The sequence below is a fragment of the Hyperolius riggenbachi genome, chromosome 5, assembly GCF_040937935.1.
Source record: "Hyperolius riggenbachi isolate aHypRig1 chromosome 5, aHypRig1.pri, whole genome shotgun sequence".
Taxonomy (NCBI): domain Eukaryota; kingdom Metazoa; phylum Chordata; class Amphibia; order Anura; family Hyperoliidae; genus Hyperolius; species Hyperolius riggenbachi.
Window position 1 is genome coordinate 251,873,757 of NC_090650.1, and position 15,904 is coordinate 251,889,660.

General features: G+C 43.2%; 1 protein-coding gene across 3 annotated transcripts in view; it reads left to right on the top strand.

The window, feature by feature from the left end:
- Positions 1-15,904, top strand: part of LOC137518657 (pyrimidine-specific ribonucleoside hydrolase RihA-like) — a 286,828-nt gene that overhangs the window by 197,150 nt on the left and 73,774 nt on the right. Inside the window, exons 2-3 of one of the 3 annotated variants that reach the window (XM_068236785.1) lie at positions 9,382-9,460; positions 9,548-9,628. In XM_068236785.1, the coding sequence (XP_068092886.1) occupies positions 9,613-9,628 (16 nt within the window). In that variant the 5' untranslated portion in view covers positions 9,382-9,460; positions 9,548-9,612. Of the gene's footprint in view, positions 1-9,330; positions 9,461-9,547; positions 9,629-15,904 lie in introns of those variants that run through there. The other 2 variants (XM_068236784.1, XM_068236786.1) reach the window with 2 other exon arrangements.

Consider the following 15,904-nt stretch of genomic DNA (forward strand, 5'->3'; position numbering starts at 1 on the left):
AACACTGCGGTCCTCAAGTGGTTAAAATGTTAGCTTTAATAACTTGATGAATAGGCCCCCATGTGTATCAGTTTCCTTACCCAGATCATCTTAATGGTACTGAAAGAGTGCCTAAGGGGAGAACTGCATAGCAGCACTTCAGACAGACTTAAGATGTAACTCTCCCAGAACCTGAACAGACAGGCTGAGTAACACAAAAATGTTAACAATCTCAGCAAATGCAGAATTACTCCTCAAGCAATACCGGAGGTTAGGGCAGACTGCAGAACAGGGTCTACTGCATTCATCTGAAGGCTAGAAGCAAGACACCGCAGCTTATTATCCAAAGGCGCCTAGTAGAGCACTGACAAAGAGGTATTAAAGACAAAGCACAAAAGACAATAATGGTGATAGTGTGGACCATAGACGCATAATTACAGACGGGCCCCTAATTACAAACTGGTTTCAGGAGGATATTTGTAAGTTAGTAGTGTCATGCGTTGTACAAAGTGAAATATGGATTTACTATAGGTCAACTCTAGATATGGAAATCTAGTATAAACCGTTGCGTTATTTTCAGGGTGCTTTTAATTTGATTTTAACTACTTACAACAGTTTACACAATACTGTAACGTAACAAACACTATTTAAAGTGAACCTGAACTCTTACACAGGACAGAAGGAAAACCTAGAAATGCACCCTGTATGTATTTAGAGAGCTTAGCCTGTCTTATATCCCCCCCCCCCATCTTTGACTAAGCACAAGTTGTAATTTGATCCCTAAGCTGGCTGCCAAGGCAGAGGGCTAATTTGTTAACACAGGATGTTAATATGTCTGCTTTCATGAAAGCGGGAAGTAGAAACACTGCAGATTTATTGCAGGATTTATATCCGCTGTAACAAATGTTTTTCTTTGAGGCCTTATTCACAGTGGGACGTTGCGGAGCTGCGTTATAAACTCTTATAACGCAGCTTACTGCACTGCAATGCAAATAAAGTCACGTACACAGTGCGATGCTAGCGTTGCATTGTAACGTGTAGCGTTATGGTAACACATTGCTGCAGTGCGTTACCTATAAACGCACACGTCACCAGGTACATGAAAGCATTTTATTGCCTGTATGCTTTACTGTACCTACTGTATGCTATGGTAATGTGCATAACCACTTTTTATTTTTTGCGTTGTTACTTTAACATTGCATTACAACGCAACGTCCCACTGTGAATGAGGCCTAAAGGTTAGTATGTTGTTGGTTATCTCAGCACAGTTCTGAGTTCAGGTCCGCTTTCATAACAAAAACCAGTACTGTATATTCTATACATGAAGACAACTTTGTGTGAAGCATTGTAACTCAAGTCATTTGTAGATAAAGGACTGTCTGTAGTTCATTTACAGTACTATTAACCACTTCGGTCTATCTGGACGGATATATCCGTCCAGATAGACTGCACAGCTGCGCACACGCTCCCGCCGCCTTTGGCTGCCCCTGAGATCAATGAATTGGAATACAGATCCCATTCATTGATCTGTGTTCCCTTAAGAAAAACCGACTGCTTTCTCCGAAAAGCCACGATTTTTCTGTGTCCCACGGCACCCCTTCTGTTCCTGCAAGCGAAAGCTCTCGCTTGCAGGATGGAGAATGAAAAACTTACCAAATAGTAAAACTACATCTACTTTTTTTTTCTAAATATACACAATAAATTTAATTTAAAATCTCGTTTAAATCCCCACTCTGAAATACCTTAAAAAAATTGCAATAAAAAAAATGGTTACCTAAGGGTCTGAACTTTTTTTAATATGCAAGTCAAGCGAGTGTATTACTATACCTTTTTTTTTTTTTTTTTTTTTTTATTATAAGTTTGTAAATAGTGATGGATGCAAATTGAAAAAAATGCACCTTTATTTCCAAATAAAATATTTGCGCCATACATTGTGATAGGGACATAAGGTGTAATAACCGGGACAAATGGGCAAATAAAATACATGGGTTTTAATTATGACAGCATGTATTATGTTCTAATAGACCAGATACTGTATCAAATGTGCAGGTTCAAGAACATTTGGGAAATAGTGATCACAACATGATAACGTTTGATCTGGTGACTGATAGGCCACGGGGCAGCGGGACCACTAAAACTATGAATTTTAGAAAAGCAAAGTTCAATCAAATTAGGCAGGCACTAAGTTTGGTGAACTGGGATAATGTACTACAAGGGGAAGACACTGAAGGGAAATGGCAAGCTTTTAAAGTTATACTCAATCAATATTGTAGTATGTATATCCCATATGGAAACAAAATATCTAGGAATAAAAAAAGGCCTCTATGGATGAATAGAAAGGTTAAAGATAAAATGAAGAGGAAAAATAATGCCTATAAGGTCTTAAAACAGGAGGGGACCGAGGCTGCACTAAGCAATTATAAGGAGTGCAATAAAAATTGTAAAAAATAAATTAGGCAGGCAAAGATTGAAGCTGAAAAACAAATCGCTAAGGATATCAAATCTAACCCAAAAAGTTTTACAAGTACATTAACTCTAAAAAAAGAAAGGTTGACTGTATAGGACTCCTAGGGTGGGAACTCAATGGTGGATGACCAAGGTAAGGCAGAGTTATTAAATGCTTTCTTTGCTTCTGTCTTCACAAAAGAAAAAGCACTGTTGCAAACTACAGAGGCGGAAGAGTCTCAATCTTCTAACTGTAATATTAAATACTTAACGCAGGAAGAAGTGAAGGCAAGACTAAATAAATTAAAAATAGACAAGGCACCTGGCCCGGATGGCATGCATCCTCGGGTCCTAAGGGAATTAAGTTCAGTTATAGATAAATCCCTTTATCTTATCTTTTGTGACTCTTGCAACTGGCAGAGTCCCAGTGAATTGGTGTACAGCCCACGTTTTCCCATTATTTAAGAAGGGCAAAAAATCAGATCCAGGAAATTGTAGACCTGTAAGCTTAACATCAGTTGTATGCAAACTATTTGAGGGGTTACTAAGAGATACTATACATGACTTCATAGTAGAAAATAATCTTATTTCTCAGCATCAACATGGGTTTACTAAAGACAGGTCCTGTTTGACTAACATGCTCAGCTTTTATGAGGTAGTGAATGCTAATATGGATATTGGGAATGCTGTAGATGTTATACACTTGGACTTTGCAAAGGCCTTCGACACTGTTCCCCACAAAAGTCTGGTGCAAAAGTTGAGGATGCAAGGACTGGGGAAGAGTCTGTGTTCATGGATAGGGGACTGGCTAATGGACAGAAAACAAAGAGTTGTGGTCAATGGATCGTACTCAAAATGGGAGACTGTTAGCAGTGGGGTCCCACAGGGGTCTGTTCTGGGTCCAGTGCTCTTCAATTTATTTATTAATGACCCAGTAGATGCAGTAGTGAGCAATGTTGCTATTTTTGCAGATGATACAAAATTGTGCAGAATCATCAACTCGCAGGAAGATAGTGTCATATTGCAACAGGATCTGGATAGGATGGCTATATGGGCACATACATGGCAGATGAAATTCAATGTTGACAAATGTAAAGTCATGCATTTTGGACGTACTAATGGTCTAGCACCATACAAAATAAATGGGATACAGTTGGGGACATCAAACTTGGAGAAGGACTTAGGAGTACTCATTGACAACAAGTTAAATAATCGTACTCAATGCCAAGCAGCTGCAGCTAAAGCTAACAAAATTTTGGGATGCATTAAAAGGGAAATAAAAACTCGAGATGCTAGCATAATATTGCCCCTGTTTAACTCTCTAGTAAGGCCACATCTGGAATATGGAATTCAGTTCTGGGCACCACATTACAAAAGCGATATTGCAGTTTTAGAGCAGGTGCAGAGACAGGCAACAAAATTGATACGTGGGATGGAAGGTCTCACTTATCAAGAAAGGTTAGATAAACTGGGTTTATTTAGTCTAGAGAAAAGACGCCTTAGAGGGGATCTAATTAACATGTATAAATACATCAGAGGGCAATATAATAGCTTGGCGGATGAGCTTTTTGTCCCTAGGCCTTCTCAAAGGACTAGAGGACATGATCTGCGCATGGAGGAAAAACGTTTTAGCCATTTATTTAGTAAAGGGTTCTTTACAGTAAGAGTGATTAAGATGTGGAATGCATTGCCACAGGAAGTCGTTATGGCAAACTCTATACCTGCATTTAAAGGGGGCTTAGATGCTTTCCTTGCGTTGAAAGACATCCATGGCTACAATTACTAGGTAATGCCTAATGATGTTGATCCAGGGATTTTATCTGATTGCCATCTGGAGTCGGGAAGGAATTTTTCCCTTTAAGGGCTAATTGGACCATGCCTTGTAAGGGTTTTTTCGCCTTCCTCTGGATCAACAGGGAAGTGTGAGGGAGCAGGCTGGTGTTGTACTTTATACTGGTTGAACTCGATGGACGTATGTCTTTTTTCAACCAAAATAACTATGTAACTATGTATTATTTTTAAGCTATAATGGCTGAAAGCTGAGAAATGAATTTTTTTCCATTTTTTTCTTAATATTCCCGTCAAAATGCATTTAGAAAAAAATAATTCTTAGCAAAATGTACCACCCAAAGAAAGCCTAATTGGTGGCGGAAAAAAACAAAATATATATCAATTAATTGTGATAAGTAGTGAAAAAGTTATTGGCGAATTAATGGGAGGTGAACGTTGCTCGGATGCATAAGGTGAAACGACACTGTGGGCTGAAGTGGTTAAACATCCAGCAAGACTAGTATTATGCTAAACTTTGCATACCAAATGTATAGTTTCAGTGCTAATTGAAAAGAGAGGTCTTAAATTATTTTTGGACTGTAAAAGGTGCCCCTTTCTCATCAACAAAATTCTTATTATTGTGGTACCCCCGAGGCAGCTGAATTTGGCATGTGAATTTTCAACAGGTCTGGTTCACACTTTGGGGGTGATTACAGTGTGCCTGCCAAATGCCAGCGAACGGCAAAGTGCTAGTGCAGTGTCATCCTATGAGGGTGTTCATACAGCAGTGTTACAGATTTCCATTAAAAAAATCTAAATCTTGCTGCATACAGCATTTTTTTTTCTGAGTAATTCAGCTTGAAAGAATGTGCAAAAACACACATTCCTTCAAAAATGACTCTGAAACTCCCAGTTCGGTAGAAAAGCAAAAGCGACTCCGTGCACATTCCAACATGCAGGGCAGTTTATGCAGCTGTACACTATTGTAAGGTTCCCTTTGTGGCCATGTGTGCGGATTACATGCAGTGCAGTTTATGCAGCTGTACACTATGGTAAGGTTCCCTTTGTGGCTATGTGTGCGGATTACATGCAGGGCAGCTTCTGCAGCTGTACACTATTGTAAGGTTCCCTTTGTGGCTATGTGTGCGGATTACATGCAGGGCAGATTATGCAGCTGTACACTATTGTAAGGTTCCCTTTGAGGCCATGTGTGCGGATTTCTGTGGCTTCCAACTTGGTAGAGCAGGATGGTTCCAACTCACAGCTTCCTGGGTTTTATTCACATCAGGGCTGGCCACAGGAAGTGTCGGCACTTTCGTGTGTCTGTGTTATGCTTTTGCAAATGCAAGATAATTAATTCATTACTGGGGCCTATTTAATGGTACAAAAACACTAAGACCAAAAAAGTCCCTATTTGCCCTTCTAAGTGGTACTATAGTACCTAAAACGTAGCTTTTAATGTAAACACAGTAAAATATTAAAATTGGGCCATGAACACCCTCCACCATAAAAAAAATATCTCGGGGTGCTCCCGCAAAAGAAGTCTCTAGAATTTTAATCAGTAGAACCAATTGGTCGTATTGGCCTACACATCATACACTATCCCAAGTGTGGACCATCATTAAAATAAACCATATCTGTTGGGTAGTAATAATCCTACAAAAGGAGACACAGATTTGCCCCAGAAATGGGAGTAAATGTAATAGGAGACGTGCAATAATCTACAACTAAACCGCCTCCTAGTGATGATGAACTGCAGTGCTAGTGAAAAAGATACAGGGCAATACCGTTAAGGTCACAGGAGTGCTGGACACTCAGATGCTTTATTGAACTGAATGTCACTTAAAGAGGAACTCCAGTGAAAATAATGTAATAAAGTGCTTCATTTGTACAATAATTATGTATAAATGATTTAGTTATTCAGTGTTTTCCCATTGTGAAATCTTTCCTCTCCCTGATTTACATTCTGACATTTATCACATGGTGACACTTTTACTGCTGGCAGATGATGTCAGAAGGAGATGCTACTTGCTTTTTTGGCAATTGGAAACAGCTGCTATTTCCCACAATGCAACAAGGCTCCCACAGTGAGATGCCAGAACCATGGTCCTGACATCACGCTGTGGTAGGGGTTTCAGCACAATATCAGCCATACAGAGCCCTTTGATGAACTGTTTGCTATAAGCAAAATATTTCTCATTGGAAAGGGGGTATCAGCTACTGATTGGGATGAAGTTCAATCCTTGGTCATGGTTTCTCTTTAAAGGGACCCTGAGCAGTGAAAATGAACAAAATCTGTACTTACCTGGGGCTTTCTCCAGCCCACCATAGGTCAAGAGGGCCCCCGGCGTCCTCCTGGCTCCTCTCCCGGTCCCGCTGTACAATCCATCACTGGTGAGACCCGGGCCGAGTGTCGGGCTGACACGTCCTTATCGGTGACGCTATGCATCATCAGGCCAGTCTCTACAAGTCATCATAGCGGCCGGCGTGACAATACTGCGCATGCGCAGCTTAGAGTTAGAAAACCACGCAGAAAACCACGCATGCGCAGTATTGTCACGCCAGCCACTGTGATGAGGCAGCTGGCGTGATGACAACGAGCGTCACCGTTAAGGAAGTGTCAGCCCGACACTCGGCCCAGGTGTCGCCGGTGATGGATTGTGCAGCAGGACCGGGGGAGGAGCCAGGAGGACGCCGGGGGACCTCCCGACCTACGGTGGGCTGGAGAAAGCCCCCGGTAAGAACTGATTTTGTTTGTTTTCACTGTCCAGGGTCCCTTTATCTCAGGTGACAGCTAGGACAGCTAAAAATCATGATTGTGCTGTGAACTAAATGTAGCAGTCTAGCAGAACACAACGATTGGCTACAGCACACAGCACAAAAGTGCAAAAAAAGTAGGAACAGTCCTGAATGGGGTTCTCTAGTCAGTGAACTGCTAGGAGCAGAACACCTCTCCAACAGCTAAAGTACACTGGACACACAGGACAGCAAGCTACCTAAGCTATCTCTCACTCAGCCAAGCTCTCTCCCTACTCTACCTAGCACAGCAGTCAGACAGAATGTAAAAATGGCTGCTGTGCTCATGCTTTTATGGGGGCAAGTTGTCCAGAAGGGAGAAATGCCTCATTGGCTGCCACGTGTCTGCTGATTCTGGGGTGAGGGGTCAATTTTTGGCTCCATGTAAATGAAAGGGGATCTGTTTGCCAGGCGAATGGCCGATGATAACCAGGAGCCATTCACCGGTGAGCTGTTCGGTCCATCTATACTATTTAAGAGCCCCACACTCTACCCACAATGCACTTTAGCTCCTGAGGAGGTGATCAGGTGGAACATGCCACAAGTGGATCGCTCTTCGCCTCCCCTCCACCTTAATTATCTGCCTGCAGCAAAGTTATTACTCCTTCACCTGGGTATGTGCTGCTAACTAGTACTATTTATTCATCCCCTTCCTTTCACTATATGGCGGTGTATTAGCCCTGGAACTATTTAGCCACTCTATTTCTTTAGCATATTTATATTACTCTATTCCTATTGCACTTAGGCCAATTTGCACATATTACTCTTGCCATGTCTTTTCCCCCATCTTGGATCTGTAGATCCTAGATTTGGGAATATATTGCAGGTAGCAGATTTACTTTTGAGTGGGTGACATCTTTGAATATCAACCTACCGTGTGCTTGTCAAGCATGGGGGAAATGGTTTATTGTGTAGTATTGTTTTAAACTGTGTGTGTGTGTGTGTATGTATGTATGTGTGTGTGTTTTTTGTGACACAAATAAAATGACCTTATTCATGGGTAGTGCAGCTTGGTTCATAGGACCTCTTTTTTCTCCTTTTTGCATGGAATGGTAAAGCAGTCCATAAGATGTTACTGCGTTGTCTCATATAATTAAAGGCACTCGTCACTGTTAACGTGTTTTGCGATAACACTGCATGCAGTGCATTATGATGATGCACGCTGCTTTAACCCCTTGAGGATCACAGTGTTAAACCCCCCCTAAAGACCAGGCCTCTTTTTTGTTAAATTGGCCACTGCTGCTTTAAGGCCAAGCTGCAGGGCCGCAAAACACAGCACACAAGTGATTCCCCCCCCCCCCCCGCCCGCCCTTTTCTCCCCACCAACAGAGCTTACTGTTGGTGGGGTCTGATCGCCCTCAGCACATTTGTTTATTATAAACATTTTTTGCAATGTTTTTTTATTAAAAATAGGCTTTTTTATTTTACTTTCTATCCCACCCTCCCTCCCCCAGCCAGCCTATCACAGTGGGTCGCTCCTGTGTCCCACAGAATCAGAAAACGGATTTGTATTGTGCAGGGAGCCTAAAGAAGCTTCAGCAGGGATTGTAGTCAGACCTCCCACCCACTAGATGCAGTGTACCTGCATGAAGTGAGGGTGAATTAGGAGAGGCATCTACAATTTGGTGACCTGTGAATGTAAAAGTGCGTACACACATGCGACTATAGTCGTTTGAAACGATCGTTCCCCGATCGTTCCAAACGATGATCATTTAAAAAAAAAGCAACCAACGATTATTAAGTCTAACGACAGACGAGCTAGATCGTTCAAGCCGAACGATCTAGCTTGGCGGATTTTTTCCAACGACGATCGTTTGCAAAAGCAGTACATCGTTGGAAACGGTCGTTCGTACTAGGCTTGACATGCGCATTTCGATATTTCTCCATGAAACTTCTCATTTTTATGCGCAAGCACAATAGTTGCTTTACGTGATGTAACGTTCGTTCTAATGATCAGATCGTTACACACATTTAAAAACGAATTTTACTCAGGTCGTTCTTTCATCAATTAAAAGTTCGTTCGTCGTTTACAACGAACGATCGTTGTCGCATGTGTGTACGTAGCATAAGACATTATATTGGGAAGATATATTTAGCACGAGTGCAAAATTTGTTTCTAGATTTTTACATCAAAATGCATTAATAAAAAGTTGCACTTGCCATGTAACTTTGTAGTTGTGAGCTGCTAACCTAATGGAAGTAAACTTAGTGCAGTAAAGGAATTCATTCAGTTCTGTAGCAGATCATTTGGTCAGACTTGCAGCTGACTTCCCAGGGCTTTGCTTTCACACACAAAAATCAATGCAGAAGGAGGTGCCTGGGAGTTGTGCAGATTCTCTGTGAACGCTGTCTAGGAGTGGAGTTGACTTTGCTCTCCTCCTCTTTTTACAGCCTCACTACAGTTTCAAGGAATATAAATCAGTTTTTCACAGATCTTCACAGTCTGACTAGGAGAAACAGAAGCAGCAGGGTATAGTAGAGAGAATATCGGATAACATCTTATGACCGTGCATAACGGGGATGCAGAACTATTTGTAAAGCTCTTTCTCTTTAACAGAACACATTCTTGCATCCAAGAATCCTTCTCTATAGAGACACAGCAGCTACCATTGGGAATTTGAGATGGCAGACAAAAAAGGTATGTACTAATTCTGTGTATTTTTGAATCTCTTCAAAATGTACCAAATGTTGGCATATAATCAAATTAATCACAAGCACATGTCTGTAGAGCGTGAGTTGTATCAACATACTAGTAAACTTTATCCTCAGAGCACACTGTAGTAAATGATTAATGGATCAGCAACTAATAAGCTATTGAAAGTCATTTATTATTTAGAGCAGATTTTTTTTTTTTTTTATATCAAGGAGTATGTAAAGGACCAGGGGTGTCTTGCAGGATCTGTGCTGCGTGGGCTCTCCAGCCCGCAGCACAGATCAGGATTTAGCCAGGGTGATCAGACTTACCCCCTTTTTTCCCCACTAGGGGGATGTCCTGCTGGGGGGGTCTGATCGCCGCCGGCTTGCTGCGCTTTGCGGGGGGGAGCTCGTCAAAGCCCCCCTCCGCAGCGTTTTCGGCGCTCCCTGCCTTCCCGTCCCTCCCTCTCCCTCCATGGGCTGCGCAGGACGGATATCCATCCTGCGCATTGAAGGATAGGCTTCAGCCTATCATATGCCGGCGATCCCCGGCCAATCAGAGGCCGGGGATCGCCGATCTACGTCACGGCGCTGCTGCGCAGCAGCGCCGTATGATGTAAACAGCGGGGATTTCTTCCCCGCGTGTTTACATTTTGCCGGCGAGCCGCGATCGGCGGCTCTCCGGCTGTTCACGGAGACACCCTCCGTGAACTGACATGGAAAGGCCGTTTCCATGGGAAACCACTTAAGACCTGCCGACGCCTATGGGCGTTAGCTGGTCCTTAAGTGGGTGGGGTAGAATGTGATATTATCTTCTTTGCATCATACCTAGATAAAAGCATGCTGCTATCAGTGTGTGTGTGTGTGTGTGTGTGCGTGCGCGCGAATTTTAGTTTCATCTGTACATTAACATGTAAATATAAGTACAGGCAGCCTCTACTTACAAACGACTCTAGCTACAAGACTTCAGATACAAAGTTGTCATGTATAGTATATACAATACTGGTTTTTATTACATATTTGTTACAGTATTGTATAATCTGTTACAAGTAGTGTAAAACACATTAAAAATGACTAAAAAACTATTTATACTAGAAGTCCAAACATAGAGTTGTCTGGAAGTTAACCATCTATCCACATTCTGGCCTGGTGCACACCAAAAAACGCTAGCAGATCCGCAAAATGCTAGCAGATTTTGAAACGCTTTTTGTTATTTTTCTGTAGCGTTTCACCTAGCATTTTGCGGTTTTGTGAAGCGTTTTTGGTGTAGTAGATTTCAGATATTGTTACAGTAAAGCTGTTACTGAACAGCTTCTGTAACAAAACCGCGTGCAAAACCGCTCTGAACTGCCGTTTTTCAGAGCGGTTTGCGTTTTTCCTATATTTAACATTGAGGCAGAAACGCATCCACAATCCAAAAATTGCCTCACCCCGGGAGTATGCGTTTCTGCAAAACGCCTCCCGCTCTGGTGTGAACCACCCCATTGAGATACATTGACCAAGCGTATCCGAAGCCGCAAGCAGCTGCAGAAACGCTGAAAAAGCCGCTCGGTGTGCACCAGCCCTCTCAAACAAATTTAATGTGCAAAAAATCTCCCGGATTTGTAGAGGTTTTCAAAAAGTAGTATATTGTAATGTGTATATATAACAACATTGAGGCCTGGTGCACACCAAAAAACGCTAGCAGATCCGCAAAATGCTAGCAGATTTTGAAACGCTTTTTCTTCTTTTTCTGTAGCGTTTCAGCTAGCATTTTGCGGTTTTGTGAAGCGTTTTTGGTGTAGTAGATTTCATATATTGTTACAGTAAAGCTGTTACTGAACAGCTACTGTAACAAAAAACGCCTGGCAAACCGCTCTGAAGTGCCGTTTCCCCCCCCCCCCCCTCCCCCAAGACCCCATTTTGGAAAGAACACACCGCAAGGTATTTGCTGGGGCATGACATTACAGATTTTATTTCTTGTCACAAGTTAGCAGAAAATGACACTTTGTGACAAAAAAAGTGTTTCCATTTCCGCTAACTTGTGACAAAAAAATAAAATAAAATCTGGCATGGATTCACCATGCCCCTCAGTTGAATACCTTGGGGTGTCTACTTTCCAAAATTGGGTCACTTGTGGGATACTTGTACTGCCCTGGCATTTGGGGGGGGGGGGGGGGACTAAATTGTGAGCACCCTTGTAAAGCCTAAGGCCTCTTTCACAGTGGGACGGTGCGTTTGATGCGACGTTAAAGTCACACAACGTGCCCCTAATGCAGCGCATGTGGGTTATAAAATTGGACGTTGTTTTGTACTACGTCATGTGTCTCTTGGTGAGCCGTTTTCGTCGCATACTGATGGAACGAAAACAGCGCATGCGTTACATTTATAAAAAAAAAAATGACTGAGCATGTGCAACACATATAACGCAGAAAATGTATTGCTAAATGCACAGCATGCAGCACTTTCTAAATATTGCTACACGTTACACACAACGCAACGTGTGCACTGTGAATGTCGCACAGACTTTGCATTGCTGTGCGTTAGTCTGCGTTGGAACATTTTCTAACGTGCGACTTTAACGCTGCACTGTGAAAAGGGCCTAAAGGTGCTCATTGGACTTTGGGCCCCTTTGCGCAGCTAGGCAGAAAAAAAAGTGTCACACTCAGGAGAAGTAGTATAATGTGTTTTGGGGTGTCTTTTCACACATACCCATGCTGGGTGGGAGAAATATCTCTGTAAAGGACAACTTTTCTTTTTTCTTTTTTTTTTTTACACTAAATTGTCCATTTACAGAGATATTGCTCCCACCCAGCATAGGTATGTGTGAAAAGGCACCCCAAAACACATTATACTATTTCTGAGTACGGCGATACCACGTGTGACACTTTATTTTGCAGCCTAGCTGTGCAAAGGGGCCCCGCAGGCCAATGAGTACCTTTAGGATTTTACAGGTCAATTTTACTCTAAACCGTGAGGAGTAGTCTGGAAAACAAATGAGTAAAATTGACCTGTCAATTCCTAAAAAGGTACTCATTGGACTTTGGGCCCCTTTGCACAGCTAGGCTGCAAAAAAAAGTGTCAATTTCTGCTAACTTGTGACAAAAAATAAAATGTTCTATGAACTCTCCATGCCCCTCAGCGAATACCTTAGGGTGTCTTCTTTCCAAAATGCGGTAATTTGTGGGGTCTGTCCCGACATTTTAGGGTCTCTGCAATTATTACATGTATGGCCAGTATTAGGAGTTTCTGCTATACTCCTTATATTGGGCATACGGGTGATGCCCTTTTTTTTCCATAAAAGGAAAAATGAATGGCAAAGATTCTCACATTCGCATTGATCAATGTGGATGAAAAAATATCTGCCGAAATATGTAAAAAAGAGGGGCATGGCGTTTTCCAAGGCATAGGCGCACCGCCCACAGAATGTTCCAAACCCACTCTGCTCCTATGCCCTGGCAACCCGATTAATTCATTCACATCGATCGATGTGGATGGAAATAACATTGCCAATTTTGATACAAAGTGCTTGCCAAAGCATAGGAACTCCCAACACCGCCCCTCAGCTCATATGCCTCGGCAAACGTATCTTACTGCGGAGGAGAAATCTCGTGCTGCATGGTGTAAAAAAAAAAAAAAAGCAGAAGCCTTGCGCATCTGTCAGATTACACACAAGTCGGTGTGACTTGTGTGTAATCTGACAGACCGCAATGCTTCTGCTTTTTTTTTTTTCCTTACCTTCCAAGGACAAACTTCTCCTCCATGGGGCAGTTTGTAAAGGGCAAATCACACAGAGATGTGGCAAAGTACACTATGCACTTTGTCCCAAGTGAAAGGAGAGGTTTCTGGCAGCCCTGTGTATTTGGGTCTCTCGAAAGCTGATGTCTGGTTTCACACTGCATATTGGCGTATCCGGTGGGTTGTGCGCATCGCCAAGAACAGACCTTTAGGGAATACCACGTTAGTACATGGTACTCCCTGTCTGGCATTTGGCCAAGTAATCTTTGCATCGCCATCCAGGCCGGCGCAAATCACTGCAGAAACCGCACAGTAGCGTAGGTATGCACAAGCGTTAAGTCACACACTTCCGGCGTAGTGTGGACCGCAAAGTGGGACTTTTGCTAGGTCATTTTCCACAACACATTGCGCCGGTGTGGAAGAGCCTTTAGAGGCCTTTGTATGCCTACTACTGTGTCTTGCGTTCCCTACTCTAATAGCGTACATGCTTGTGGAACTTCTTGAAACACTGCCCTATGCATAGGGCAGGCTGGTCAGAACAGTAGGGACAATAGGGGGGTTTGGCCATGGCCCCTCCTGGATACAGGAGTTCCGAAACGACCTCTTCCTGAAATTTGAAGGAAGGATCCTGTTGTTCTCACAGCTTTACTGTAGAGAACAAAGCTGTTGTACATTGTCAATTGAATCAAGTAAACAGACAGCTTCGGGAAACTAAATAGGGAGCCAACATCTGGTTGTTGAAGGCCACCCCTCCCACGTTAAGGTTATAGTCGTGGACAGCAAGGGGTTTTTCAACAACCTCAGTTTCTCGTCAAATTTGGACTGTCGTGTCTCCATGAATGGTGGACAGAAGGTAAACGTCCCTCTTGTCCTTCCATTTCACTGCAAGAAGGTCATCATTACACAAGGCAGCCCTCTCCCTCCGTGCAAGTCTGGTAGTAGTGAGCCATTGGGGGAAGCCCCAGCGACTAAGCTGCACGGTGCCACAGCAGGGAATTCTGACCATCTTCAAATGCTGATAGAGGGCCACACTTGTGTAGTAGTTGTCCACATAGAGATGGTACACTTGGTGACACCAAGTCCTTTTCCCTCATAGACCCTAAAACAAGATGTATAGCCTGTTGCCCTTTCACAGAGCTTATACAGCTTGACCCCATACCGGGCACGCTTGCTTGGGATGTACTGCTTAATGCCAAGGTGCCCGGTAAAATGCACAAGGGACTCATCTATGCAGATGTTCTGTTCGATGATGTAAGCATCTGCAAATTTGGATGACAGGTGGTCTATGAGGGGCCGAATTTTGTGGAGCCGGTCATTGTTAGGGTGGCCTCTTTCATGACGGTTGTATTGTCATTGAAGTGTAGGAAGCACAGGATGTCCTCAAAATGTGCCCTGGACATGGCAGCAGAGTACATGGGCATGTGATGTATTGAACAATAGGACCGCAATACTTTTTTTTTTTTGTTTGTTTGTTTGTTTGTTTTTTTGTTTTTTTTGTTAGACCCATGTTGAGGAGAAGGCCCAATAACATTTTAAATTTGGAAACTGTGACCTGTTTCCACCAAAAAGGCTGAGCATGGAAGATGCTCGAATTGGCGGTGATAAATTGTGTGGCGTTACGATTGATCTCTGCCACGACTAAGTCATAGATATCAAGATCAGATGAAAAGCGTCTAGGGCCGATCCTAGATGATCTGTCTCCACCTGGACTCCCGACTGGGCGGTGAAAGGGGGACGGCGGCGGAATCGGGGGACTTTCAATCAGGTTTTGCCAGCACCTCTGGGAGGCTATAATAAAAAAAATCAAAACTGAACTCTAGATCCGCAGCTATTGTGTTGGGTTTTTGCAGTGATCAGAAAACAAAAATGTATTTCACTGCGGCGGGGCAGGCTGAGCGCAAGTGCGGGCAAACGATCAGGCCTGATCGGGCAAACACTGCGTTTTTAGCGGAGCCTACTCTAAGGTGACCCTAACGTACTTATATAGATCTGACTGCGATCAGTACTGATCACTTACAGATACTATATAGTACCAATGCAAATTAGCGACAGTGATGACACTAATCAGCGACTAATTAGTGACTGCGGTGTAGTGGGCTGGGCGCTTCAAGGTGCGTACACACGCACTACAAAAGGCAACGACGGGTCCGCCGGACCCTCTGGCCGGGCGGTCTTTTAGCCGACAGTAGGGCGTCGCTTCTGCCGACAGCGTGTACACACGCGATACTGTCAGCTAAAAGACCACCCAGCGGAAGGGTCCGGCGGACCCGTCGTTGCCTTTTGTAGTGCGTGTATACGCACCTTAACTGACTAACTACCTAACAAAAGGGGCTTAGATACAATCGGAGGCAATCAGAGGCAATCAAATGCAATTAGAAACAGACAGGTCAATCAGAGCCAATCACAGGGCAATCAAGAGGCTGATCAGAGTGAAAACAGGCGATGAAATGTCAATCAGCAGTGCACAGATGATTAAATGTCACTCAGACCTTGATCAATGTCACTCAGACCTCAATCAGAGCTGGTGACAGGCGACCAGATGTCAAATCAGACCTCAGTCAGA